This window comes from Cibotium barometz, chromosome 44, assembly GCF_041138505.1.
Source record: "Cibotium barometz isolate CiBa-2024 chromosome 44, ASM4113850v1, whole genome shotgun sequence".
In the NCBI taxonomy this organism is placed as follows: Eukaryota; Viridiplantae; Streptophyta; class Polypodiopsida; order Cyatheales; family Cibotiaceae; genus Cibotium; species Cibotium barometz.
The window spans coordinates 33008681-33036216 of record NC_141089.1 but is presented as its reverse complement, the minus strand read 5'-3'; the positions used below and the strand labels follow the sequence as shown (position 1 = coordinate 33036216).

The 27536-nt window shown below is 48.0% G+C and overlaps 2 protein-coding genes and 1 pseudogene across 4 annotated transcripts in view; 2 read left to right on the top strand and 1 right to left on the bottom strand.

The window, feature by feature from the left end:
• Positions 1–27536, bottom strand: part of LOC147613227 (Pseudouridine synthase family protein) — a 200982-nt gene that overhangs the window by 30528 nt on the left and 142918 nt on the right. The gene's annotated exons all lie outside the window — the stretch shown is intronic.
• LOC147613229 (uncharacterized) lies at positions 4870–6111 on the top strand (annotated as a pseudogene).
• On the top strand, positions 14256–18134 carry LOC147613228 (uncharacterized). The gene has a single exon (XM_086782496.1). The coding sequence runs from the start codon at positions 17289–17291 to the stop codon at positions 17808–17810; it is 522 nt and encodes a 173-aa protein (XP_086638622.1). The 5' UTR covers positions 14256–17288; the 3' UTR covers positions 17811–18134.

Here is a 27536-nt window from a genome sequence, read left to right as displayed (position 1 = left end):
CATGTATCTATGCCTTATGCATCACCTTTTGGTCCAAAAATGATGCCAGTTACAGGGGCTGTCCCAATGGACAAACATGGCAGAAAACATGTTGAGATACACACACATGCATCAAAGTCTCGTGACTTTAAAGCTGGAGACAAATCTGTGAAGTTTGACACATATCATGGGGAATATGATGCATCAAAGGCACTTGCTTTTATTGCCCAGTTTGATATTGCTTTCAGTGAGATGAGGATTTCACTCAGAAATCCATGATCCGGCATGTAAGCATGTTCATGAAAGGCACTGCTGCCCATTGGTGGCTCACGGAGAAGCTCTCACCGAATCCTGTTAGATCATGGGAAGAGTTCAAGGAGAGGTTCTATGCTCAATTCTTGCCTCCCAATGCATTGAATGAGATAACAATGAAGTGGGATTGGGTAAAGTAAAATGAGGGGGAATCAGTAAATGCATATGTACAAAAGTTTTGGAAAGTGCTCTTGGAGGTGTCTCCATTTATGCATGTCACCGAGGCGGAAAGGAAGAGAAGGTTTCAATCGGGATTGCAACCCGTGTACAAAGCAGGATTACAAATGTATCCTGGTCATACCTTACACCAATTAATCGCAGCCGCCACCGCACACCGAGCAATTGGAACTCAAATTGAGTCGATCCAATAAGGCTAAACCCTCATTTCAAGGCAAAGAGAGGGCTGTCCAAAACCTGCAAAATGATGGACAGCCACCTAAAGGGGACCAAAACCAAGCCAAATCAGGTCCAAAAGCTGAAAATAAGTTTGCTAAAAAGCGCCCTTATAAGCTGGCAAACTTTGGTCTTAGTGCTGAGAAGGAGGAGCAATATATGCGTGAAGGCAAATGCTTTACTTGTGGCAGCACTGAGCACATGGCAAGAGCATGCCCAAATAAGAAGAACCAAGCTGAAAATGCTAATGTACCAAAGTCTAATGTGCATATGGTTCCGGATGTGCAGGGCAACACTGCACATGATAGCAAAGATAGGGTTGTATGTAAAGCTTGGGGACAGCTCAAAGATCAGCCCGCTTTGTTCATGTTTGATGATTGTGCATCTGAAAATTTCATATCCACTCAGATGGCAGCTGCTGTGGGTATTGAAGTGGAGGACATGGGTCCTCAAATTGAAGCAGGGGCTGCCTTTGTTGGTAGAGAAGTGCAGGTCATGCCTATTTTTGGCAAGTTGCGCATACACATTCAAGGCTATGTGGATCATGAGGATTTTCTTGTGGCGCCTTTGAATGGCTGTGATGTATTGCTTGGAAAGCCTTGGCATACATGTATTGATCGGTGCAAGGCTTACAAGACTAACAGGATCACCTTCATGCATAAACGCCGAGAACATGTAATTGATGCTGGTGAAGAGGGTGATACCATTCCCCTTGTATCTCATGTACAAATTAAGAAAGTAATGAAAAAGAGTATTTTTGCGTACTTGATTTTTGTACGAGATCCTGTTGAGGAAAATGATGTACATGTAAACACTCTTTGTAATGATAGGCTCAAATTTTTTCAAGAGCACAATGATTGTTTTGCTGATGAGTTACCACTTGTACGACCGGAAGATCATCGCATTGATCTTGTGCCGGGTAGCTCACCACTTAATAGGCCAGCCTATCGTGTAAGTGCATCCCAAAAAGAGGAGATCATGAAGCAAGTAAATGAGCTTCTTGAGAAGGGTTTGGCTCAGCTAAGCTCTTCCCCATATTGTTCACCCGTCCTCTTAGTTCAAAAGAAGGATCGATCCTTTCGTATGTGTGGATTATAGAGCTTTGAATAAGCTTACCATCAAGAATCGGTTTCCGATTCCATGCATAGACGACATCCTTGACAAGTTGGATGGATCGGCATGCTTTAGCCGAATTGATCTCAAGAGTGGATATCATCAAGTGCGTGTAGTGCCTGAGGATGTACACAAAACTGCTTTCAGGACAGCATTTGGGCTTTATGAGTATCTTGTTATGCCTTTTGGTCTTACAAATGCCCCGGCTACATTCAATAGAATGATGGATCGCATATTCCGTGGGTACAGGAAATTTACAGGTGTCTTCTTTGATGACATCCTAGTCTTCTCGAAGACCGAAGAAGAGCATAAAGCTCATTTGGCTATAGTTTTTGAAGAGCTCCATAAGCATAAACTCTTCATAAATGCAAAGAAGAGTGAGTTCTTCTTGTCAGAGATACATTATCTTGGGCATATTGTGTCCAAAGATGGAGTGTGGATGGATCCTGCAAAGATTGACGCAATTCGAAATTGGCCCGAATTGAGTTCGGTGCATGAAATCCGTAGTTTTCTTGGATTATGCTCTTACTACCGCAGGTTCATTCGGCACTTTGCATTGATTGCTTCTCCTTTGCATGATTTGACAAAGAAGAAGGCCGTGTTCAAATGGACTAATGTAGATAGAGATGCATTCCTCAAATTGAAAGATGCAACTACTCATGGTCCAGTATTGATCGTTCCGGATTTGCAAAAGCCTTTTTGTGTGGAATGTGATGCATCTGGAAATTGCATAGGGACTGTCCTTAATCAAGAGGGACATGCCGTGGCTTATGAGAGTCGTAGATTGCATGATGCAGAGCTATCTCTTGGCATTTATGAGAAATGATGCAGAGCTATCTCTTGGCATTTATGAGAAAGAGCTCTTGGCTGTAATTCATGCACTTACTATATGGAAACATTACCTTCTTGGGGCTGATTTCACTGTGAAGACAGATCACCAGAGTTTGACGTATTTTCTTACTCAAACTAAATTGTCAGAGAAGCATATGAGGATGGCCAATTTCCTCTCTATGTTTCATTTTCAGATCTTGCGCACCCCGGGAAAGAAGAATGTAGTGGCCGATGCATTGTTACGAAAGCCGTATAAAGCAGCTATCTCGGTTGCCTCTCATGGGGACTTGTCTACCATGCGTGATTTGTATCATGCGGATGCTGATTTTGCCACTATTTGGGCTGATTTGATGGCTGGTCATGCACATGCCTCATATGTGATCAAAGAGGGTTATCTCATGAAAGATAATTGCCCTATGTGTGGTGTCTGACATGAGGCAACAGGTTTTGGATGAGTGCCATGCTCCTCCATATGCTGGTCATCGAGGCATAATGCCTACTACGCACATGATTGAGCGGTATTTCTTTTGGCCAGGTATGCAGAAGGACAGAGAGGCACATGTACGTGCATGTATCACCTGTCAAAAGCTCAAATTTGATAGGCAAAAGGCACCAGGTTTGCTTCAACCATTGCCTATTCCCACGCAGCCATGGGAAAGTATTACAATGGATTTCATTATGGACTTGCCACGTACCCAACAGGGTAATGATGCAATTTGGACAATTGTGGACAGGTTTAGCAAGCAAGCTCATTTCTTGCCGGTCAAAAAGACCATCAAAGCTGAGCTTATGGTTAAAATATATCTTGCATAAGTGTTCAAACATCATGGAATGCCGAAGTCCATTGTGGGAGATAGAGATCCCAGGACTACAAGTCTCTTTTGGCGCGCCTTATTTGATAATATGGGCACCAAATTGGACTTCTCATCAGCTTATCACCCTCAAACGGATGGGCAAAGTGAGGCTGCAAATTCAGCCGTGTTGGATCTCTTGAAATGTTATGTGTCGGATCAGAAGTCTTCTTGGGAGAAGTACTTACCGCTTGTGGAATTTGCATACAACAACACGGTGCATGCATCTACGGGAAAGGCCCCATTTGAGATTGTTTATGGTAAGGTGGTTTTGCCACCCATCCTTCGCACAAAGGATGAGATATTTGCAGCTGATGAGTATGTAAGAGACTTGGATATTGCTTTTGCTCAGGTGCGGACAACCATTGCAAGGTCACAAGACAAGCATAAAAAGGCTGCCGACAAGCATAGAAGGCAATTGGATGTTAAAGAGAATGATTGGGTATTGCTGAAATTTGAGAAAGCAAGACTTGCAAAGAGGCCTGGCAAAGAGGGTGCATATCCTAAGCTTGCAACCAGGTACTATGGGCCTTTTCGAGTGATCGAGAAGATCAATGAAGTGGCTTTTAGATTGGCATTACCTAGTCATTGGCACATACACAATGCTTTTCATGTGAGTCTCCTTCGCAAGTATGTAGGGCCGGAGCCCAGTGAAATGGTCATTGAGGATCCACCAGAAGTGGATGAGCTTGAGGAGATCTTGCAACCAGAGCACATTGTGTATCACAAGGAACGCAAGCTTGCTGCAGGCAAAGTTGTGAGGCGTTACCTTGTGAAGTTTAAGAACTATCTTCCCATTGATGCTAAATGGGTAGATGAAGAGTTCTTTGGAGATTGCCCGCAGTTACTACAGGCATATTTGGATGCATTTCAGTTGCAGACAACTGTTTAGAAGCGGGGGGGAATGTCACCATTTGGCCACCCAAATGGTTCACTCTTGCTTTCACACTATGTACATATTGGATTGGTGTCCATGGCTTATGGAATGTGCCTATGCATGTGATTGACACGTGTCATGCTGTATAGTTGGATATGATATTCCGCTGGGACTTGATGTTATCATGCCCGGAATATCTGGAGGACTTGGCTTTCCGCTGGGACTTGTGCCTTTGCGTACATGCCCGGAAACGCCCGGAGGACTTGGCTTTCCGCTGGACTTGTGCCTTTGTGTACATGCTCGGAAACGCCGGGAGGATTGGCTTTCCACTGGGTCTGGTTTCATGAACGGAAATTGCTCATGCCAATGCTGCATTGCATAGCATCTTTATGTGCTTGCCTGCAAATGAAATTGCATGCTATTTTCATGCCTGCATGACCTATGTGTAGTTCCGAGCTAGGTAACGCCCGCCCGTGAACCGTGCGTGTGAAATTGTCTGCTGACATGGTTGTGTGGCATGTGAACAAGTGGTAAGTATTTCCCAATCTAGGCTCAAATAGCCCTTAGGACTTAGCCAATATTTATAGGTGAGTGCGTTCCCATTTCATTAAAATTTGGGCGCCCAAAAGTCACTTATAAATTATAACCGCTTCCAAGTTCACACTCACTGAAGTCCCGAGGCGGACAAGACTCAATGTCCAGGACCTGATCCTCCCCTTTTACTCATAAATGGGCATCTCTCCATGTCCCTTCACCTGATTGGAACCCAATTCACTTACTTATTAAGAGAAATTCGTGTTTTCTCTTCATGAGGATTTTTGGAGGCTGAAAACTCTGTTTTTCCACCATTTCTCTCCATTTCCAAGCTCTCCATAGCCATACCCAACTTGCTAGGGTGTTTTCCAAGCTTCCAAGAGTGTTTCCAAGTGTATTGATTAGCATTGTGTTCAACCAAGTTACAGCACCTCAGCAGGTCATCCATGAGGATCATCTCATGGAATGTACAGGGCCTTGGCGGTGCACATTATATACGTTATCCTGGTTGCTTGAGGCAGGAGCTTCAGAGATGCCTAGTTGGGGGCAGTATTGATATTTTGATGATGTAGGAGCACCATGTGGGTGAGAGAAGGATCCGGAGATATGGTTCGGTGATGCCTGGTAGATGGGAGACCTTTTGGTCTACAAGGTTTGGCCCCTCGGGTGGGCAAGGAGGAGTATGTATGGTCATTGCGGATGTATGGCGGCAGGCCATTGTGGATTGCGGGATCATTGTGCCTGGTAAAGCACAGTATGTCATTCTGAGGACGCATGATGAGCTCTTTGGCGTGCTCAATGTCTATGCGTCCAACCATGCTAGTGCCAGAGCAGAGTTCTGGACCCAGGTTACGGATGCATTGCCAAAGGCCGCACATTGGTGTGTCGGGGGGGACTTCAACATGCTTGAGGACCCGGCCGATAGGGTGGGAGGCAGTCATGTTACAGTGCACGGTACGGAGCTTGCAGCTTGGGAGCGATTTTGCATGACACTGAGGATCACTGATGCATGGCAGCATGAGGCCTTCTCCTGCTCTCAAGACAGTCTTAGTTTCTCTCGGTCGGATCGCCGAGACAGGGAGGGACTAATCTATCACGGATTGATCGCTTTTATGTAGGCGACAGGTTAGGGGAGCGAGGGGGCTCCGTTGGCATTCTCGCTGGCACCTCTTTTTCAGACCATGCGCCAGTTATTTTGACACTTGAGGAGAGCACACGGGAGACCAGCTTGCAGTTGAGGATCCCAGAGAGGGTACTTACCGATCCTAGTCTCGCTGAGGACATTGAGAGGATATGGCATGATAGTCAGAGCTTGACCAGGATGCAGCAGGCCAGTGTGCCCAGGGACTCATCGAGCTCAGTTTTTTTTTGCACGCTGCAGCCTTGACACGGCTGGGAGAGGCTCGCGAGTGGGAGTGTCGGCTGAGACGTAGCCTTGCTTCGCTTCAGCGCCTTCAGAAGCAGCAGCCTACATGTGAGTGGGTGGCGTCCCAGCTGAGCCATGCACGCCAGGAGGTTAGAGAGGCAGAGGAGCAGAGACATGAGTTTTACTATCACCGCTAGGCCTCTCAGTGGACGCAGCTTGGTGATAGAGTGACTGGGGAGTTTTTTGAGATTACTGGGCCCCGCCATGCTCGAGCAGGAGTCCGCCAGCTTGGGAGGCCGGACGGATCCGTAGCTACTGAGCCAGAGGAGATCAAAGCCATTGCCACTGGGTTCTATAGAGACCTGCTTGCAGCGGAGCCAGCCACTGAGGCTCGGGATGCTTGCAGACAGACTGTGTGGGCCCATGTGCAGAGGAGGGTCACAGATCGTATGCGTACAGTTTTGGGTGAGCCTCTCTCAGAGGTTGAGCTTGCTGAGGCCTTGAGGGCCCTTCCACGCCATAGTTGCCCAGGGGAGGACGGATTGACGCCTGCCTTTTTTATGCGCTATTGGGACCTTTTGGGGCCACCCCTCCGCAGGGGCTTTCAGTATGTTTTGGACACTGGGGTGATGCCACAGAGTTTTTCAGAGGGCTTGATCTTTCTTATCCCCAAGGGGGGAGGAGTATCAGATGATATTCGGCATTGGAGACCTATTACGATCCTCAATACTGTCTACAAGGTCTTAGCAAAGGCCTTGAGTTTGAGGATCCAACCCTTCCTGGGGGAGTTGATTCATGCTACCCAGACAGGATTCGTCAAGGAGCGTAGTATCCTTGACAACATTCTCACCTTCTGGGAGGCGACGGCCCGAGCTAGATTTCTTGGTGAGGACTTGGTCGTGATGCTTCTCGATTTTGAGAAGGCATACGATAGAGTCGATTGGGGTTTCTTAGAGGGCACTATGCTTCGCCTGGGCTTTGAGCCAGGTTGGATTCGAGGGGTTGCGGCTCTATATTTCACAGCTCGTAGCCAGGTGCTGATTGCAGGAGGACGGGGGCCGAGTTTTGAGTTGCCCAGATCAGTCCGTCAGGGGTGTCCTCTCGCCCGGTTTCTTTTTCTCTTCTTTGCTGAGGCTATGAGCATGTATCTAACGGCAGAGGAGGTTGGTTTGAGAGGACTCCAGCTCCCAGTCCGGGGGGAGGACCTGCTCGATGCTGAGTTTGCTGATGACACGGGTTTATTTTTGCATGGCCAGGAGGCCAATCTTCAGCGGGCCGAGCAGTCGCTACAGGTTTTTAGTGCAGCTTCGGGAGCATTGATCAATTGGCGCAAGACAGTGGCCTTTTGGATCAGTAGCGCTCCCACTCCGGCATGGAGCCCAGACCCGGGTTTTAGATGGATTCCTCCTGGCACAGCAGTGCGGTATTTGGGTTGCCAGATTGGACTTGATTTGTCACCTGAGTAGCAGATCGCCCCGCTTCTTCTGAGCATTCAGAAGAAGCTTTTGTATTGGAGTACAGCTCGGCTATCCTTGGCTGGGAGGGTGGTGGTGACAAATCAGGTGCTTTTAGCGACCATGTGGTACATCACGTCTTGCTGGATCTTCTCGAGCTCTTGCATCAGCCAGGTACAGAGGCTGATCAGGAACTTCCTTTGGTCTGGGCGGGATGGTCAGCCAGCCCGGGCAAAGGTTGCTTGGGCAGTTATTACACTTCCGTTGGCCCAGGGAGGCTTGGGTATTATAGATCCAGTTGATCTGAGTAGAGCCTTATTGGGGAAGCTTATTGTTCGGGGGCTGCTTCCAGGCGCTGAGCCTTGGAAAGAGCTTTTGCAGCGGTTGCAGGCTCGGGCTCCCCCAACAGGGGGCACTTGGGCACCAGAGATACGATGGATCTTCATAGAGATGAGGAGAACAGGCCTCAGTAGAGGATGGGAGGACAGATTTGCCTTGAGCATCCTGAGAGCTTGGGAGGTGCTGAGACTGGGGCTCTCTCAGAGACCTCCTTCTTGTGATGAGGAGCGGGCCAGACAGCCGCTCATCTGGAGCCCATTGGTTCGCACAGAGCAAGGTCATATGCTGGGTTCTCGACCTCGTCTAGCCTGGGGAGCATTGGCGGCAGGCCCAGCATGTAGTTTTGGAGACTGGCAGGCCTTCTGCAGTCTCCCAGAGGAGATCCAGGTGGAGAGGCTGAGTCACTTCAGAGGGGGGTTGATTATGAGGGATGACATTCAAGAGGCACTCACAGAGGAGTGGTTCACGTCTCTCGAGCCCGTGGCCCCACGGTGGATGGGAGCCTTTACTCAGTTGGAGATCCTGATTGCTGTCAGAGCTTGCACTGAGGATGGCAGATGCCTCTACTATGAGATCCAGGATGAGGGCAGGCTTCAGAGAGTTGAGGTGGAGTCGCCTTTGGTTGCAGAGTGCATCTTTCAGAGGATACGGGTGGTGGCCGCCGCTTCTCGGAAGTGGCATATTGACCCAGACCCTGCAGATGTGGACTCTGATTGGCGCATATGGGCATATGCAGCGCGCCCCTTGGCCCGGCTCCAGTGGGACCCAGGTGAGTACGAGTGGCATGATCCTTATGCATCCCTTGAGGTCACAGAGATCACCTTTTTCCAGTATACTGTTCGGTTGGGGCGACATATTTTGACGGCGAGGAGGATGGTCTCTCCAACTGCATCGGGGCACTGGCGGCTACAGGGACTCTCTCAGGAGTTCCTGGAGGATTTTTGGACCAGGATCTGGGCTAGTCGACAGGCACGCAGGATCTCGACTTTCCAGTGGCTGGTCGCCCCACAGGGGCTCTGCAGTTGGCACCTGGCTTGTCTACAGCGGTCTTCTGGCGGCCTGCATCCGATGCGGCCACCCTAGGGAGACACAGAGACATTGCCTATGGGACTGTCCTCAGGCGCAGCAGATTTGGCTGCGGATGCTATGCATTCTGGTCCCCCTTTCTCCAGAGGGTATGTATACGTGGGGTGCCGCTGCTTGGTCGACTTCGTCAGGGCCTGCTATGGGCTATGAGACGGAGCAAGACAGCCAGGCCATCAGATTCATTAGGGGCCAACCTCGCCTTGTTCCTTCACCGGACTTCTCGTCCGCCGGCTGGACACAGGAGAGGGATCTACAATGGGAGCTCCTCAACAGCCTTACCATATGGTTCACCTGGAGGGCCCGGTGCTTCAGGGCCTTTGAGGGGAGACTGGAGCCACCAGCAGAGGTTGTTCGAGGGATCTGGCAGGAGTTGATCCACACCCTGCGAGGACAGTATGACCGCATCCGGGGCGACGGATGAGGCGATCTTGCGGCGCTGGGCCTTTCACACCACTTGGCGGAGCGGCCCCTTCTATACCCTACACGCAGGGTCCCCCCCGTTGGCACTACAGGCCACCTGTTTGGCTTTTCCCCCTCCTATTGTATGATATAGCCTCTCAGTTCTTTGTACCGATACTTGTACTTTTCAGCACCTAGGGAGAGTCTCCCTGGCTGCCTTGCTTTGTTCTCTGCTGCTCTGTTTTCTTATGAGCAGAGAGGATCTTTTGTAGCCCTACGGGCGTTCTTTTATATAACTAATGAAAGGATCTTTTCTCGGAAAAAAAAATGGACATCCTGAAAGTTGATGGACACTATGTACACATCATTTTCGTCTTATAGACCCATTGGGTCTTTTGAAGACATTACTCTCTCTCTCTCTCTCTCTCTGTAACACCACGCCACAGTGGGCTAGGCGATCAGCTCCCACATTTACATATGGGCAGGAGATTGTGGAGTATACAGATGCATATACATATCTTGGGGTAGTATTCAGTGGGCCAGTGTTTTCGATGAGGAGAGCAACAGAGACTAGATTGACTAGAGCACATGCAGCCCTGGGTGGTTTGGAGAGGATGTGTTCGCAGGTTCAGTTTCAGGAACCGAACGAAACTTTGGCTTTTTGACACTCTAGTGACATCAGCTATGCTTTATGGAGTGCAGATATGGGGACCTTCAGTGGGCCATCACAGCGCAGGCGGATGGAGAGGTATGGAGAGGCCTTTGGTATCTATGATTGCTAGGATTATTAGAGCCAAGGCCGTGGTACCTCATGAGATTATTCGAGCAGAGCTGGCGGCTGTCCCTCTGGTGATTGAGGCTCTTACGAGATCAGTCTCCTACATACATGGCTTGTGGGATCTCCCCCGAGATAGATATGCACGCCTCGCCCTTGAGTCCTCCCGACAATTAGCTTTACAGGGAGACACGGCTTGTTGGTATGGACAGATGACATCTTGGTTCCAGGCACATGGTTTTAGCATGGACAGATTGCCTCCCTTCCAGTATTCTCTGGATGCACCCTCTCTGACTCTCACACGGACAGAGATAACCAGACTCATCCGTCACGATTTAGTTCAGCTGGACATTAGGAGGACATGGATACAGCCGACTGAGGAGCTGGGAATGAAGATGGCTTTCTACAAAGTGCATTTTCTTCGGCTCTCACAGCAGATGGTTTTGTGATCAGACCCAGTTACATGGATGTACACTTGTCTCATGCAGTACGATGTGCTATTGGTCAGATTCGCACATCCTCACACCAGCTTGAGATTGAGATTGGCCGATATAGAGGTATACCAGCTGAGGCCAGGATATGCCGAGTATGCCATGGGGAGCCAGAGACAGCAGAGCTGCATTATATATGCCATTGTACTGCATTCTACGACATACGTGGTCGTTTCCACTGTAAGAGGGTTTTGGACCACTTTCCAGAGTCATGGGGTACCAGGGTGTAGTAAGTATGTACACTCTAACAATGAATGGTGTAACTTAAAAAGGACAGTTTTCTGATTTTCTATATGAGTAGTGTTTGGGATTGTTCTTGCTTGAGCTGCGGAGATATAGAGATAGCCTGCTTAGGCGCACAGAGAGCCAGACTTTGAGGCACATTACAGACTTCTTTAGTCCAGTCATCACTGCGCCAGATGGACCACAGCAGCAGCAGGACATGGATACCGCCCACACCAACGGTACACTGATTGATCGTGCGATTGAGCTTGGGTGGTCCATACGCCCACGACTACGGAGGAGGGCATCCCAGCATAGACGGAGGTTGCAGCAGCGGATTCGGATTATTCTTGCGAGATATGCGGGACACCCAGTCAGGGTGCTGACCACAGAGGATATTGAGGAGATCCGCCAGCGTTCGATGCGGCACATATTATGAGATGGAGGCACCTCCATAGTGTACCCCCCCGTCCCATATGATATTGTATCCCCTCATTGTACTCCACTCACCTCCATAGCGTACCAAACCCCCCCCCCCCACTATATTCACACCCTATAAGGGTTTTTGTTTACCTTCCAGTTCCAGTTTCATTTTCTAGGTGCCAGTAGTATCATCTTTATTTTTCATTTTTTGGTTTTTTATCCAGACATTGTATCAGATCCACCATGATGTAACTTTTTGGTCTCATAGGTCATTATGGCCTTTTGAAGACGTTAATATAACATTTCATTTCATTTCATTTTCTCTCTCTCTCTCTCTCTCTCTCTCTCTCTTGCGAGGCAGACAGAGGTTGCAGCGGCGGATTCGGATTATTCTTGCAAGACATGCGGGACACCCAGTCAGGGTGCTAACCACACAGGATATTGAGGAGATCCGCCAGTGTCTGATGCGGCACATATTATGAGATGGAGGCACCTCCATAGTGTACCCCCCCGTCCCACATGATATTGTATCCCCTCACTGTACTCCACTCACCTCCATAGCGTAACCCCCCCCTCACTATATTCACACCCTATAAGGGTTTCTCTTTACCTTCCAGTTCCAGTTTCATTTTCTAGGTGCCAGTAGTATCATCTTTATTTTTTCATTTTCTGGTTTTTTATCCAGACATTGTATCAGATCCACCATGATGTAACTTTTTGGTCTCATAGGTCATTATGGCCTTTTGAAGACATTTCTCTCTCTCGCGCACGCACGTGCGTGCCCAGTATCGTGTGAGCCTCCACCCCTAGCCTCTGCCTCGCACGCCGCTTGCTCTGTCCGTGTCCCGCACCGCCCTCCCCCCCCACCCCTTTCTCCCTTGGGCTTGTAAGCCATTATGAGGACCAGAGATGCTTGGACCTGTACCTACTCGAGCTTTGCCGTCACCGGGGGACCATGCTCAGACGACACTCAGGGAGCTAGAGCCAGCAGGATGCCTCTTAGACATTAATACCCCCACGCCACAAAGTACCACCCAAGCTTCACAGGGTCTAAGAAATCATTAACCGGGATCATTTGGCCCCACGCACCCATGGCATCACTAGTGAGAGAGAGTGATGCCTCTTACGAGTCAACCGCCCCCACTCTAGGCCTTCCGCTCATCATCTGCCGATCCATGACATACTCCGCCGCAATGGAGAGGCCACTCCACATGCAAGGGACACCATTGCAACTCTATGCTCAATTATGGAGGGCGATGTTACTATCATGGGATGAGGAGATCCAAGACACATTCCCCAAGTATCTCTATCTATCTTGCTCTAGGATTTTCAGTACGACATGTACATGGGAGGCTCGGGTAGTACACCTGTATCCTTTCGGCAGCTAGTCTTTACTTTTTTCGTTTTGTCTTAACATCCAGTTTACTCATGGGTCACATGTAACAGCTTTTTGGTCTCACAAGCCCTTAGTTGTTTTGACAATGTTAATAGAAATTTCTTTCTTTTCATGTCTCTAACATCCACTTATTCAGGCCCTTGCTCAGGCCCCCAAGGCAGCAACATAATCCTCTCTCTCTCTGAATGGGGCTCTGAAACTGTACCCACCTGCTCGAACCTAGATCCTCGTCCAAGTAGATTTTCTCCCCCTTCAAGACTATCCTAGTATCTAAAAATGCTTGGCGACTCCCAAGTCCAGGAAACAAAGGACAACTGGACATGGTCGGGTGGTATCTTTTCTTACATCCACAAATGGGGAACCTTCCACCTTCAGTTTCTTTGCTAGTTCCAAAGCATCTGCCTTGGGTGAGCTACCCTCTGCCATACCTGTGATGCGAATGTGTAAGGCCTTAGTCTCCATCTGTTTCTCTTCTTTGAGTGTCTTGTGTATAATGTTCCTCTTCTCTTCCACTATGATGGGTGGGGCGGAGGCTCGATATTTCCTGACCACTGCTGTACCGCTTCATGTTTTACTACGTCGGCCCATCCCTGCACAAGTTCTTCTTTTGTTCCTACCATACTCTTTTGAATCTTTGCCTACACTCTTGGTAAGCTCTTCCATGTGTGTGAGTTCCCCCTTCTCCTTGATAGCGTTGGCATTCTTTGAGCTCGTATGTGAGACATTCCACTTGCACTTTCAGTCGGCTCACCTCACTGGAGAGTTCCTCAACCTGTAAGGTGTGGGCTTCCTTCATTTCCCCCAATGCTTTCTCAGAGGAGTCCTCTTGGATCCCCATTATGTCGTCCCAGATTGCCTTAAGGCCATATTTGAGTAGTGAGCCCAGAACTGGTTTATCCGTGCATGCATTCAGGTGAGTTTCCATTTGACCACAGGATCGAGCACGGTGGATTATATTATGGGACCCCCCAAGCTTGCTTCACTCATCTCCGAGTTCACCATCCCCACATGCCCTCTTGGAGCTGATCACACCTCTCTCTCCTTCTCCATTGCCTGTACACCACCCAACCCACCGACACCCCACCCACCTCCCACCATATCAAAATCCACTTCACACATGATATATGCCAACAACATTGATCATGGTTTGGTAGATATGGACCCATCAGTTCCCCTTGCCACCCTCACCTCCCAACTCACCAACACCATGCATTCTGCAGCCATAGCCAGCTTTCCATACACCCCCCGCTCCAATGCTAAGCCTTGGATGGGTACCATACCCTAGAAAGGTTGGTACAATGACAAGTGCCGCACCACATGTGCTTGTATCAAGTGAGAGGTAGTGACTGGTCAAGTCCTTGAGCGTGATGCTCAAAGGATTAACGGCTCTCTAAATCGCTGCAAGAAACGAGCATATGTGATAAAGCAATACTGAGAGATATACCAACTCTTCTTGAGCAGCAACTCTGAGGAGGCCTGGCATAGGTTGAGGGAACGACACCCACCCACACCCATCACAAATTCTCACATCTGGCACACTTATGCACATTCACTTTACCATATTCCCAATCAGCCCCCACTCCCACTCCCACACCCACCTGAACCTTTCCCCACTACATCCACTTTCTTCACATCAACCATGGTGGAAAAGGCCATCTGGAAACTCCAAAACGGCCGCTCTCAGGATCATGAAGGGATTAGATTGAAGCACCTATCACATGCCTTGCGCCCCTCTTGGCTTACATGTTTAACATGGCACTGACAAAAGCTTTCCCCACACTTGGTCATCACACATAATCTCACCCATACACAAAGCTGGGGACACTATGGAGCCCGATAATAACACGACCATCATGATTGACCATAGCTTGGCCAAGCTATATGGGTCCATGCTGTGGAGATAGCGCTCAGCTCATTGATAGAGAGAAAGAGGCATAGAGCACAAGAACACACAAGGTTCAGGCGGACCTTCTCCACCCTGGATCACATCTTCACACTCAGGAGCCTCATTGAGCAGGCCAAGGCTGATGGCTGACGCCTCTACTGTTGCTTTGTGGATTTCTGCAAAGCTGTGGTACGGTGCCACGTGGTCGCCTACTACAGTGCGTACAGATCCTTGGAGTTCCTTCAGACATGATTTGGGGCATTATTGCTTTATACGAGTCAGTGGTTGGGAGCGTAAGATGCCTTGGAGGACTCTCAAAGGAGATATCTAGTACTATTGGGATGAAACAGGGTTGCCCGCTATCCCCCACCCTCTTCGGGCTATACATTGACGGTATCACATACTTGAGTGACAGAGGAGGAGGTGGAGGGGCATCCCTAGAAGCCATACTTGTGTCTATTCCCTTATATGCTGATGATATAGTGCTTATTACAGACTCACAAGAGGGACTACAGAAGCACGTGGATGCCCTACAGGACTTCTGTTTGCAAAGGGGCTTGTCAGCTAACCTTGTCTTCTATACTTCCCTTAGTGCAAGGAAACATACAGAGATCACCTACATGGGCAGCCAGGTGGAGGTAGCAAACTCATATGTCTACTTGGGGGTCACTTTCACAAGCTCTGGCAAACGCTTCTCCATGAGACAGGTATCACAGGACAGATTGACTACGGGATACGCTGCACTTGCCCTTCTAGAAAGACAGTGCCACCAGACACACTTCCCAGAGCCCATGACGAAGGGCTTGCTTTTTGACGCACTAGTGACTCCAGCGATTATGTATGCATCCCCATTTTGGGCATGAGCAGCAAATTGGCAACGCATAGAGCGTCCACAGATTTTGATGCTATCCAGATTCATATGTGCCAAACCATCTGTCCCTCGCCATATCATTCAAGCAGAGTTTGCTACAACACCTATGGTGGTAGAGGATACTAGCCATGGATTCGTCACGATTACCATACCTGGCACTATAGTCTTCTCGGGCGATAGCGGAGAGAGGGATGCATCCATCCTGGTATGCTTCTGTCCTCACAAGGTTCACCACACATGGACTACAGATAAGTAGACTACCCCTATTTCAGTATGGCCCAGACTCCCCCTATACCAAGCTCACACACATGGATAGAAACTGGGTAGTTCGATGTGACTTGAGTCATGGTGTGCTTTCTACAAAATCACGGCAATGGGAATTGATATCTATGGGCTTGTAGTAGAGTCTGAGAAGCATTATATTTGTTAGTACCCATTGTATTATGAGATCAGGGGGACATTCCATTGCCTATTTAGAGAGGGTTTTGGGTCATTATCTCCGGTTATATGGAGTATCCAAATCAGTGTTGTTCCTGTTGGAGATCCGACAACACAGAGAGTTACTATTCAGAGATCCTCAACCGTAACACCCCCATCTCAGTCTACCATCAACAATTTTTTCCGCCACAGGAGGAGGACACTCAGACAAATGAGGCCACTATTGGCATATATGATATGAGTTATGCCACATCTGATATGAGTAGTGCCACATGTAAACATGGCTAACCAAGGGCACTTTTCTCCTTTTGGGTTTTTCCCCTTGAATATTAGGTGTGAAAGGACACGACATGTATGGTCTTTTGATATTGTGGAGTCAACTCTCTTTGCTCCACATATTTGAATCTCATCTTTCTTTGAGCATCAATCGCCATCTCTCTCTCCCTCTCTTGAGAGGGCTTGCTGCTGTGTGCATCTCTTGTGTCTCTATTTTCCATGCAACCCTAATCCAACAGTGGTATCAAAGCGAGGTTCCCCTTCCCTACATGCGCTGGTCCGTACCTCTCTGCAATTCCGTCCGCGAGGAGCAACTCCGTCGACTATGCACTTCCGTTGCCTGCCCGTATGTCGCCTTCCGCATTCCGTCCGTGCGTGTGCCACTTTTGGCCAAAGATTTGGGTCAAGTTTCCGTCACCGTGCAGGTTCCGTTGCCCAACCGTGAACGTTCCGTCTAGTCGCCGTCTTCCACGCCGTGCCGTCGCTTGCTGTGCCCGTCATTGACTTCACCCGACGCTTTCTACGCTACACCGCCTACAGTAGCTCAGTCCAACGATGCCCAAGCGATGGCTATGATTGCTTTGTCAATAAAGCAATCAATCATACCGCATATTCGGTCTTGTAGGACCTCACGGCGAGCTTGCGATGTACTTGAAACCATGTATCAAGCACAGAATGAGACCAAGGTTGCATTTCTCAAGAAAGAGCTTGAGAACTTGGACATGAATGAAGGTGATAGTATGGCTGATCATCTTACGAAGATCCACGACCTTCGCGAGTAGCTGCTCAATATTGATGAGGTCATTTCCGAAACGGAGTTGGTTTCTAGGACACTATTATCTTTGCTAGAAACCTACTTGAACTTCCACGCATCGCTCACTCTATCTATACGGGGTAACCCTAAACCAATCTTGTTTGAAGAGTTGGTTGGTTTGTTGCTACAGGAGGAGTAGAATCAGAAGAACAAATCTTCCAGTATGCGTGGTGATGGGACTTTTGCTGCCCAAGACAAGGACAAGGAAAAAGCCAAACATAGTTTTCAACCAAAGGATTCGGGACAGCCTTCACAAAAGGGTAAAAATGATACAGGTAAGCCCAAGAAGAAGGAAAAATGTCACTACTGCAAGAAGCCAGGTCATTACTTGAAAGAGTGCAAAAAGAGGCTTGCAAAGGAGAAGAAAAAGGAAAGCGGCATGGCTGAAGATTATTCTTCATCACCTGTAGGGAAAGATGATGCATCAGTAAATCTTGTGCAGGATGAGTCTGGACTTTCATTACTTGCAGTTATGATGCATCATTGGAGCATGTCTCTCAGTGTCAATGAAAGACACTACACATGGTACTCTGACAGTGGTGCTTTTAAACACATTACCTCAAGGAGGGATTTGTTTAAGAAACTTATGGCTATCCCTAAAGGCAAGCGGGTAACATGTGCAAACAATTCTTCTTCTCTAGTTCAGGGTGTTGGTGAGGGATGTATTGTATGTGCCAAGGATTAAGAAGAACTTGTTGTCCGTCTCCTCTTTTGCTAAAAGAGGATATGCAATGAGCTTTGAGGACGACAGATGCTCAGTGAAAGACCGTGAAGGTGGCTATGCATTGGTCACTTCCGGCACATTGTACCATGGGTTATATTAGCTTGACAGGTTTGACAGGAGAGAGCATGATGCTCATGTGGTTACCACTCTTACACCTGCCATGCATGAGGCAAAATTGTGGCATGCCAGGTTTAGGCATGTGAATTATGGCAGTTTGATGCTATTGCAAAGGCATAAAATGGTTTAGGATATGCCTCATGTAGAGCTGCCACCAAAACATGTATGTGAAGGATGCATATTGGGTAAGATGCAGCCACAGAAATGCATTCCCAAAAGATGGATCGACAAGGGCTGGCTGGAAATTACAGCTGTGATGTGTGTGGTCCTATGCAGACACCATCTTTTGGAAAGCATCTATACTTTGTAACCTTTATCGATGACTACTCCAGATTTGCTAGGGTGTATCCCTTGAGGGCAAAATCTGATGTATTTGCATGTTTTCAACATTTTGTGGCACAAGCTAAAAATCAAACAGGTTGCAAAGTGCAGACCCTCCGTACAGATCGAGGAGGAAACACATGTCCATTGCTTTCAAATCATTTATGGCAGAAGAAGGCATAAACATTCAATGCACGATGCCATATTCTCCTCGGCAAAATGGTGTTGCTGAAAGAAAGAACAGGTCTTTGATGGAAATCGCTAGATGCATGGTTAAAGGCAAAGGATTGCCTCACAAATTTTGGATGGAGGCAATAATGTGTGCTACACATGTGTTGAATGGATGCCCTACCAAAGCATTGAAAACCATCACGCCATATGAGGCCTGGCATGAAAGAAAACCTAAAGTTGATCACTTTAGAGTTCTTGGATGTATACCATATGCACATGTACCTCAGCAGTTGAGAGGTAAGCTTGATGACAAAGCAGCTAAGTACATATTTGTGGGTTATAGCAGTGGTAGTAAAGGCTACCATCTCTTTAATCCTTCCACACAAAGGATTTTGGACAGCAGAGATGTTGTATTTGCTGAAAATTCAGACCAGCGATTGGCTGAATTTTTTGGACAGCCACCTTCAGGCCCACATAACATGTTTGAAGGACGACTCCCATTGGGAATTGATGGCACAACAGATCAGCCATCAACTTTGCCTAATGGACAGCATTTAGGTGCTCAATCAGCCCATAAATGAGCTCATTACACCTCAAAATGTGGAGGAAGCAGTGGAGCAAGAGCGGACAGCAACGGAAGAGGCTAGAGTTGTGCCTCGTTGGCTGCTCCGTACTTTACAGGAAAGCAAACTTTCAGCTCCACTTGGTAGCAGCACTCGGGCTAGTTCACGTAATGTAAGCGAACACGCAGATGTTGCTTGCATGAGTACACTTTGTGATGTAGATGAGCCAAATTCATTTGAAGAGGCTCATGAGGATGAGCATTGGATGCAAGCCATGCAAAATGAGATGGATTCCATAAAAACAACACTTGGGATTTGGTTGATTTGCCTATTGGCAAGAAGCCTATTGGCACAAAGTGGTTTACAAGTTGAAAAGAAAGTCTGATGGTACCATTGGCAAGTACAAGGCCAGGCTAGTGGCGAAAGGATATGCCCAACAAAAGGGCATTGATTATGATGAGACTTTCACACTTACTTCTTGTATGGCCATAGTTAGATGTGTTGTTGCATTGGCTGCCCATCATGGATGGAAAGTGCATCAATTGGATTTTGCCTATGGGCGGATAAATAAGCGCCTATAGGCGGTGAAAATTGGTAACTATGTTCATCGATCTTTATGGAAGGTGCTGAAGTGACGTGAACCTGCGCTGCTGCCCCCGCCTGCCCTCTGTTACCTCCGCCTACTTCTTTGCTGCTCCCGCCTGCCTCTGCTGCCTTCGCTTGCCCTTCTGCAACCTCCCTTCGCTTGCCCAACTTCTTCCCTTCGCTAGCCTTTCAGTCCTGCCTGCCCTTCAGCTGCCCCCGCTAGCCCCTCTGCTGCCCCCTGCTTGCCTTCGCGTGCCCCTTTTGCTGCCCCCGCCAGCAGCCCTTTTGCTGCCCCGCCTGCCCTTCAGCTACTTCGTCAGCCCTTTTGCTGCCCCCCGCTTGCCTTCGCCTGCCCCTTTTGCTGCCCCCGCCAGCCCCCCTTTTGCTGCCCTACCTCCCCCTTTGCTGCCCGCCCCCTGCCTTCTTCGATCCCCGCCTACCCCTCTGCTGCCCCCGCCTGCCCCTTTGCCCTTGCTTCCCCAGCTGCTCCTCGCCTTTGCCCCCCTTCCTCTGCTCCTGTTTTCCTAGCAAGTCGCTGGGAGTTTTTTCGAGGATAGGCATACCTCTGCAGGTCATTGCTCTCCCAGGCCATGAGGATACAGATTTCCTCATTTTTTCTATCATGCCTGGTGGGAGATTGAGGAGATGTAGTATGGACGAGATCATACCAAATACTAGGCTTAGTCCAATGAGGATTGTTGGTCGCTCGGGGAAGCACTGGTTCATTGCTCCTCAGATAGTGATTCATGGCTCTTGGTGTTTGTGGCTATATGGTGGCAGTCCTATTAGATATCTTCAGTGGGATCCAGGAGAGTGGGAGTGGATTGATGCCTTCGATCCTTTGAAAAGCCTTCCTTTTTTCAGTTTCACTGTTCGGGTGCCAGGCTTCTCCTCACACGACACATGCATAGGATCCCTACTCTCAGGCCTCATCGGGAGAGCTATGATATTTCTCCAGTGATACAGCGTAGATATTGGCATAGACTTTGGCATTCATACAAAAGGAGCCAAATCTCTCATTTCTTTTGCTTATTCTTACATGGTGGTCTCCCCACCAATCAGTGGAGATCAGTTTTCGGTGTAGCACCTTCCTGTCCTAGATGTGCGGCAGATTCTGAGTCCGTATAACATTGTCTGTGGGGATGCAGCATTGCACAGCAGATTTGGGGTCATGTAGCCCAACTTATGGGCAAATTGAGTAGCCATGCATGTTACTTGGAGGGCAGTTGCTTGGCTCTCCCAGTCCGGTCCGCAACTTTTTTATGAGGGCAGTCGTACAGATTCTATTTTTTTCATTCGTAGAGGTATTGCCCAGCATGGATTATTGCAGGATCTTCCTCACTCTGATTATACACCCCCTAGACAGAGGATTGACACCAGTTGGGAGATTATTGCCAGTATTACAGCATGGCACATCTGGAGAGCTAGATGCACGGAGGCTATTGAGGGTGTCCAGATTTTTGGCTCTCAGTGCATTAGTACTATATGGGGTGATATCATCCACACTCTTATGGCTACCTCGCATTCAGGGGCCCTCTCGTTCTGCGCAGGCGAAGCGTGTGATATTTATGCGCGAATGGGACCATGGCATCTTCTTTTCTTCGAGTACCACAGGTCTTACATGGCATCATGATGCTCCTCAGTGGTTGAAATCACCTTACATATTGGGGTGATTCTATTCTCTTCCGGCTTATAGCTGTGATTGTTGTATGTTTTTCTCATACTTAATAGAAGTCTCTTTCTGGAAAAAAAAAAAAGTGCATCAGTTGGACATAAAATCAGCTTTTCTCAATGGGGATTTGCACAAAGAAGTGTATGTAAATCAGCCCATTGTTTTTGTGATGCATGGTCATGAAAACAAAGTATGCAAGCTTTGAAAATCACTTTATGGTCTCAAACAAGCTCCTCGAGCTTGAAGATACAACTTATTTGACCATCTAGGGATTTCGCAATAGTCCAACGGAGAGCACCCTCTATGTGAAAGAGGATCATGGCACTTTGATTATGCTCATTCTTTATGTGGATGACATGTTGCTAACTGGGAATGACATGGATAAAATTTCAGCATTCAAAGCTGAATTGCAAACGTCATTTGAGATGACAAATTTGGGATTGTTACATTATTATTTGGGCATACAATTTGTGTAGACTTATGTGGAGATTTATGTACACCAATCAAAGTACATTCAAAAGTCGTTGCACAAATTTGGCTTTCAAGATTGTAAGCCCATCTCTACTCCGATGGAGCCAAGGCTGAAATTGAGCAAGTATGATGTTGGAGAGCCTTTTGATATGAGTGTTTACAGCCAGGCTGTGGGCTGCCTCATATACTTATGGAACACACGCCCGGATATTCAGTTTGGGGTTTCCCAGTGCAGGAAATTTATGCACAGCCCAAGTACAAAGTATTGGCAAGCAGTCAAGCAGATCTTCTGCTATCTTTAGGGCTCCCTGGATCTTGCATTGGTATATCCAAGGGGGGCATCTTGCAGTTACATGCTTACAGTGATTCAGATTGGGCTGGTGACTATGATACACAGCAATCCACCAGTGGGAATAGTTTCTTTTTGGGGCATTCATGCATTTCATAGTTGAGTAAAAAGAAACCCACTGCCACATCTACTTGTGAGGCTGAGTACACGGCAGGCTTTACAGTCACAGTAGATTGTGTATGGCTGAGGAGATTGATGATTGATCTTCGTGAGTGTTAGCAGACACCCACCACCATACTAACAGTCAAAGTGCTATAGCCGTGGCACGAAACCCACTGTTCCTCCCGGCACGTACTAAGCACATAGAGGTTCATTATCACTATGTCAAGGAGAGGATTCATGCAAGGGAGATCTCATTATCTTACTGCTCTACACACGACAATGTTGCAGATCTGTTCACGAAGACATTGCCTCGAGAGAAGTTTGAAGCTTTCCACAAAGCTTTAGGTTTACTCTCCTATAGAGAGTGATCTGCTCACACCTTGTACAGGTTCACATTGCCACTACAGGGGGGAGTTATTAGCATATATGCTATGAGTTATGCCACATATGATATGAGTAGTGCCACATGTGAACATGGGCTAAACCAAGGGCACTTTTCTCCCTTTGGGTTCTTCTCCTTGGATATTAGGTGTGAAAGGACACCACATGTATGGTCTTTTGATATTGTGAAGTCAACTCTCTTTGTTCCACACATTTGTATCTCATCTTTCTTTGAGCATCGATCACCATCTCTCTCTCCCTCTCTTGAGAGAGCTTGCTGCAGTGTGCATCTCTTGTGTCTCTGTTTTCTGTGCAACCCTAATTTTGTGTCTTTGTTTTCTTTGCAACCCTAATCCAACAACCACTGCAGTACCACCAACGAGGGGCCACCGTCTCACCCCTCGACTGGAGTAACCCTGCCTCGTGTCACCACACTTCAGAGCGGCAAACGGCCTCACCCTCCTTGAGCACCCTAAGCTCATCAGCCCCAGATTGATGAGATTTTGGTGGCTCCTGTTTCCAAGTATTCCACTGCTTCTCCAATCACATTTGTGTTTCATTGTGGCCCATTTCTTACCAAAGCTCCTCACTTGAGGTGGATCTGAAGGAGTCAAACCTTTTTAACTGTGCGAGAACTTTGCCAAGTGCTGGTCATTTGCTGGGATCGAAGGCTTGGTAGGTTTGAGGTGTGGTTTGATACATTGCAATTGACTATATTGTCATTTCTAACAATTAGTCTAGATCGGGTTCGCATTAAAGGTCCCTGGTGTTTTAGAATCTAGCCTGAGAATTGTTTTAGACGAGCTTTTTTTTTTAAAAAGTCATAGTAGTCTTTTTTTGTGTGCTGCTAGTTTCACATGTCTAGGTCTAGACTCACCGCTCACGGCTCACGCCTATAGGTTTATGTGTCTAAGCTCACGTTTGTAGGCTAGAGTCTGCAGGTTCACGTGTCCAGGCTCACGGCTCAACCTTCTTGCTCCCCTTCCACCTCCATTCTCTCCTCCCTCTCTCTTCCCATCTTGCCTTGCCACAACTCGAACTTTGCCCCCACCGAGCATCTGTAGCTGCTACCTCGTCCCAGCTTCTCCTTAGCCCTGCAAATCTAAGAATCCTCGTTACCCCCTTGCCGATGTTGGACATCTTTTATGGACCCCTACCACACATCGATGGATAGCTCCCTCTCCACACTCACACCCCCGTATTCTCTATCCACGATGATGAGGATGGTGATCCTCCATGATGACGATGACAATGATGATACATACACATCTACATTTACCTAGGGACTAGTGTTAGTTCTTTTTTTGTTATGTTGTCTTTTTATCCATGATGAGATTCCCTCGACACGTTGTACACCTTTTGTCTCATAGACTCGTTAGGTCTTTTTGCAAGACGTTAATATACCTCCTCCTCCTCCTCCTCTCTCTCTCGTTAGGTCTTTTTGCAAGACGTTAATATACCTCCTCCTCCTCCTCCTCCTCCTCCTCCTCCTCTCTCTCTCTCTCTCTCTCTCTCTCTCTCTCTCTCTCTCTCTCTCTCCCCCTTATATTGTTTGTATATGGGCTCCACCGATCCATGATGATTCACAGTTGTATCCAGACACATGCACACTTTTTCTTTTGTTTCTTTTCTTCCGATGACCGGAAGAACACAGTTGTATTATTTTTTGTCTCATAGACCGACTTTGGCCTCTCGTAGACGTTCATATATCTTTCTTTCTTTCTTTCTTTCTTTCTCTCTCTCTCTCTCTCTCTGTGGTGTGAGCCTTCGCCACTAGCCTCTACTCACGTGCCACCTGCTCTATCCGTGTTTACACCCCCACCCCCCCCTTTTTCTCCCCGTGTCTCTTCTGTCCATGCTACAGAGAGTTACAGAGAGGAACTCTTGGTCCTGAAGGTGATCGAGGAGAAGCGAGAGGAGTGATCCATGTCCAAGGCTTTCTCCCTAGAGATTGCGGAGGCAAATGCCAAGCTCCAAGCCGAGCTCGCTGAAGCAAAAAAGCCACTGGAAAAAGGGGTGGAAAAAGTACAAGCCACCAAGGAAGTAGTGGCAGACGAGGAGGAGGCACTAAAAGAAAGGCTCGCAGCAGCTACTTCAAGCTTAGTGAAGGAGGTAAAGAAATAAAGAAACATACACCAATGGATGAAAGCAAGGGATCATGGTGGACACTCTTCAAGAAGACAAAAGAAGGCAGCGCAAGGCCCTCAATGTGAGGGTCATGGGTCTCCCAGTGGGAGCATCACCTCAAGAAGACATGCAAAAACTATGTGGAATAATGAGGATAAGTGAGGTTCCACAGTCCACCATACATAGATGCTTGGAGGGTGGACAAGGAGACATCCAAAGAAAAGCCTCTTATCGTGAAGTTTCGGGATGCACAAAAAAAAGAGGGATATCATGCAGAAAAGGAGAGAGCTCAAGAAGGTCAAGGTGTATCTTGAAGATGACCTTACACCAATCCAGATGGGGGCAACACATGGCCTCACCATTTACAACCGTCTCACTAGATCGTCATCCCCTAGGGGACTGACTTGCTTTCCACACAAAGGCGGATCAAGTACCATTGATTATTTAATGGGCACACTAGGTTTGATACCAGATATCCTAACCTTTCAGATCCCACCCAAACCCTTGGGGGCTGATCATGTTTGCCACCATAGCCGGCTCCTTCCCAAAGAATCACTATACCAAAGTCCATTTTGATCATGATGCAGATGTGGTTTATGGCTCCAACCTTTACTATCACCTCTCAAACATAGACCTTATCGAAGTGAGAAGCTGGAGACCTTCGAAAAAGGAGAGGCAAAGCACGATGGCCTCGTTCGGGAATGACAGAGCGGCCATGGAGTCCTCCTGGGGGTATAAGACCAGAGAATGCTGAAACTTGCCACCAATAAAATATCCCTGAAAGCTGTAAGCACCAGACCAGGGAAAGGAGGAAAGGGAGGGGGGGGTGGGGGGCGATGGAGCTGGGGCAGAAAAGCAGCTGGTCAGGGTAGGGATGTGGCGAAGAGGAACAGGGCAGAAAAGGCACTAAAAGAATGGGAGGTAAAGGAGCTGGGAGGCGTACAGGCAGGAAAGGAGGCAGCGCTAGGGAAGGCGAGGAGGCGGACAGGAGGGCACGGCTGCGCAAGAAGGAAGAGGAGAGCACAGATGGGAGACGCCACAAGGGGAGGCGACGGGAAGGCAAGAGGCGGAAAGCTCTGGCAGGCACCACAGGGGAGGCAGAAAGGAGGATCGGGACAAGGACTGCATGCGGAGGGGGAGTAGGTGGGCGGCAGCAAGTGTGATGCGAGAAAGCGCAGGGGAAGGGGGAGCTGCGCATAGGTTCTTGGGGCAAAGATGAAGGCCCGAGGGGGGGTGGGGGGGTTTGGTTTCAAACAGAGGCGATGGCGAGGAGGGGTGCTAGGAGCGCAAGGGGAAGAGCTCCAGCTTCAGCTCGTGGCATATCTTTTAATGTCTCACGCGCACCTTTCTTCAAAGAAACGGTGGCTGAGATTGCATCATTTCATCCTACATATCACCCACCCTCGTATGATGCATTGCGCAAAAAGTTGCTGCAAGATGAGGTTAATAGCATAAATGAGGCCATTGTTCCTATGAAGGAGAACTGGAGCATTTATGGCGTCTCAATCATGGCAGATGGGTTGAGTGACATTCATAGCCACTCTTTGGTGGGTGTGCTTGCAACATTCAGAGGCAAGCATCTTTTCATCAGCTCCACAGAGTGTGATGTGCGTCAAAAAATGGCACTTGTGCTTTGTGAAATGTGGAGTGAGGCCATTGAATATGTGGCCCCCCACAATGTCGTGCAATTGTCACTGACCTTGAGTGCACAAACAAAGCTGCTGGTGCATTACTAGGGGCAAAGTATCCTCCTATATCACTCAGAGTCCATGCATAGCATATTGTTTAAATAACTTGTTAAAGGACATAAAAAATTGGCATGGGCTAAAGAGGTCATTACCTTTGTTACATGGCACTTCTCCAGCCATGCACTTTATCACAAGTTTGCCACAAATTAGCTGCTAAAATACTCGGATACACGCTTAGCATACAACTTGCTTATTCTTCGACGTCTCTACAGCAAGAGACTTGTCACACCGACCCTCCTGTTATTACGGAGCTCCAATTTGGGGGCCCAGCAACATACATCACAGATCTCAGAGAGGGATGGATGAGGGATAGAGGCAAACAGAGCGACCACTGATTATGATAATTGCCCGCATGATTCAGAGCAAATCATCGGTACCACATGAGAGTGCTCGGGCTGAGCTGGGTGCCGCACCAGTAGTGACCGAGGCCCTATTCTAGGCAGTTACCTTTTTATAGCGGCTATGGGAGCTCCCTCCGTAGAGGTACTCCCGACTGGCATTGACCTCATCCATACAGTTGGCAGAGGATGGAGATACTCATTGCTGGTATGCTCGGATGAGATCATGGTTCGACCTACATGGTTTGCGGATAGAGGCACTACCACCCTTTCAGTACAGCCTAGATTGTCCATTTTGGATCTAACCCGCTCAGAGCAGCACCGCGTGATTAGGATGGATATCATCAGAGTGGACAAAGAGAGGACATGGACTAGTCCCCTTGAGCCCTTAGGCACGAAAATGGCTCATTACAAGAGCCATTTTCTACCTCTCTCACGTGGCGTACTTTTCAATCTCATTTAGTTCTTACAACAGTAAGACAATCAGTTTATTGTACTTATAGTTTCATTTAGTTGTTCTCTTTGATGAGACACCAACTTCAGATGTACTCTCAGTTTTGGTCTCATAGGCCGTTATGGCCTCTTAGAGACGTTAATATATCATTTCAGTTCTCTCTCTCTCTCTCTCTCTCTCTCTCTCTCTCTCTCTTGGGATGTATTAGGGTGATATGAGAGCTCTCTACTCATGTACCTAGATCAGATTTTATAGTTCAATATTTGTTATCTTTCTTTATTACTATTT

Excerpts from the sequence above, each read along its gene's own strand:
- LOC147613228 (XM_086782496.1), top strand. The coding sequence starts at position 17,289 with ATGCGTGGTGATGGGACTTTTGCTGCCCAAGACAAGGACAAGGAAAAA.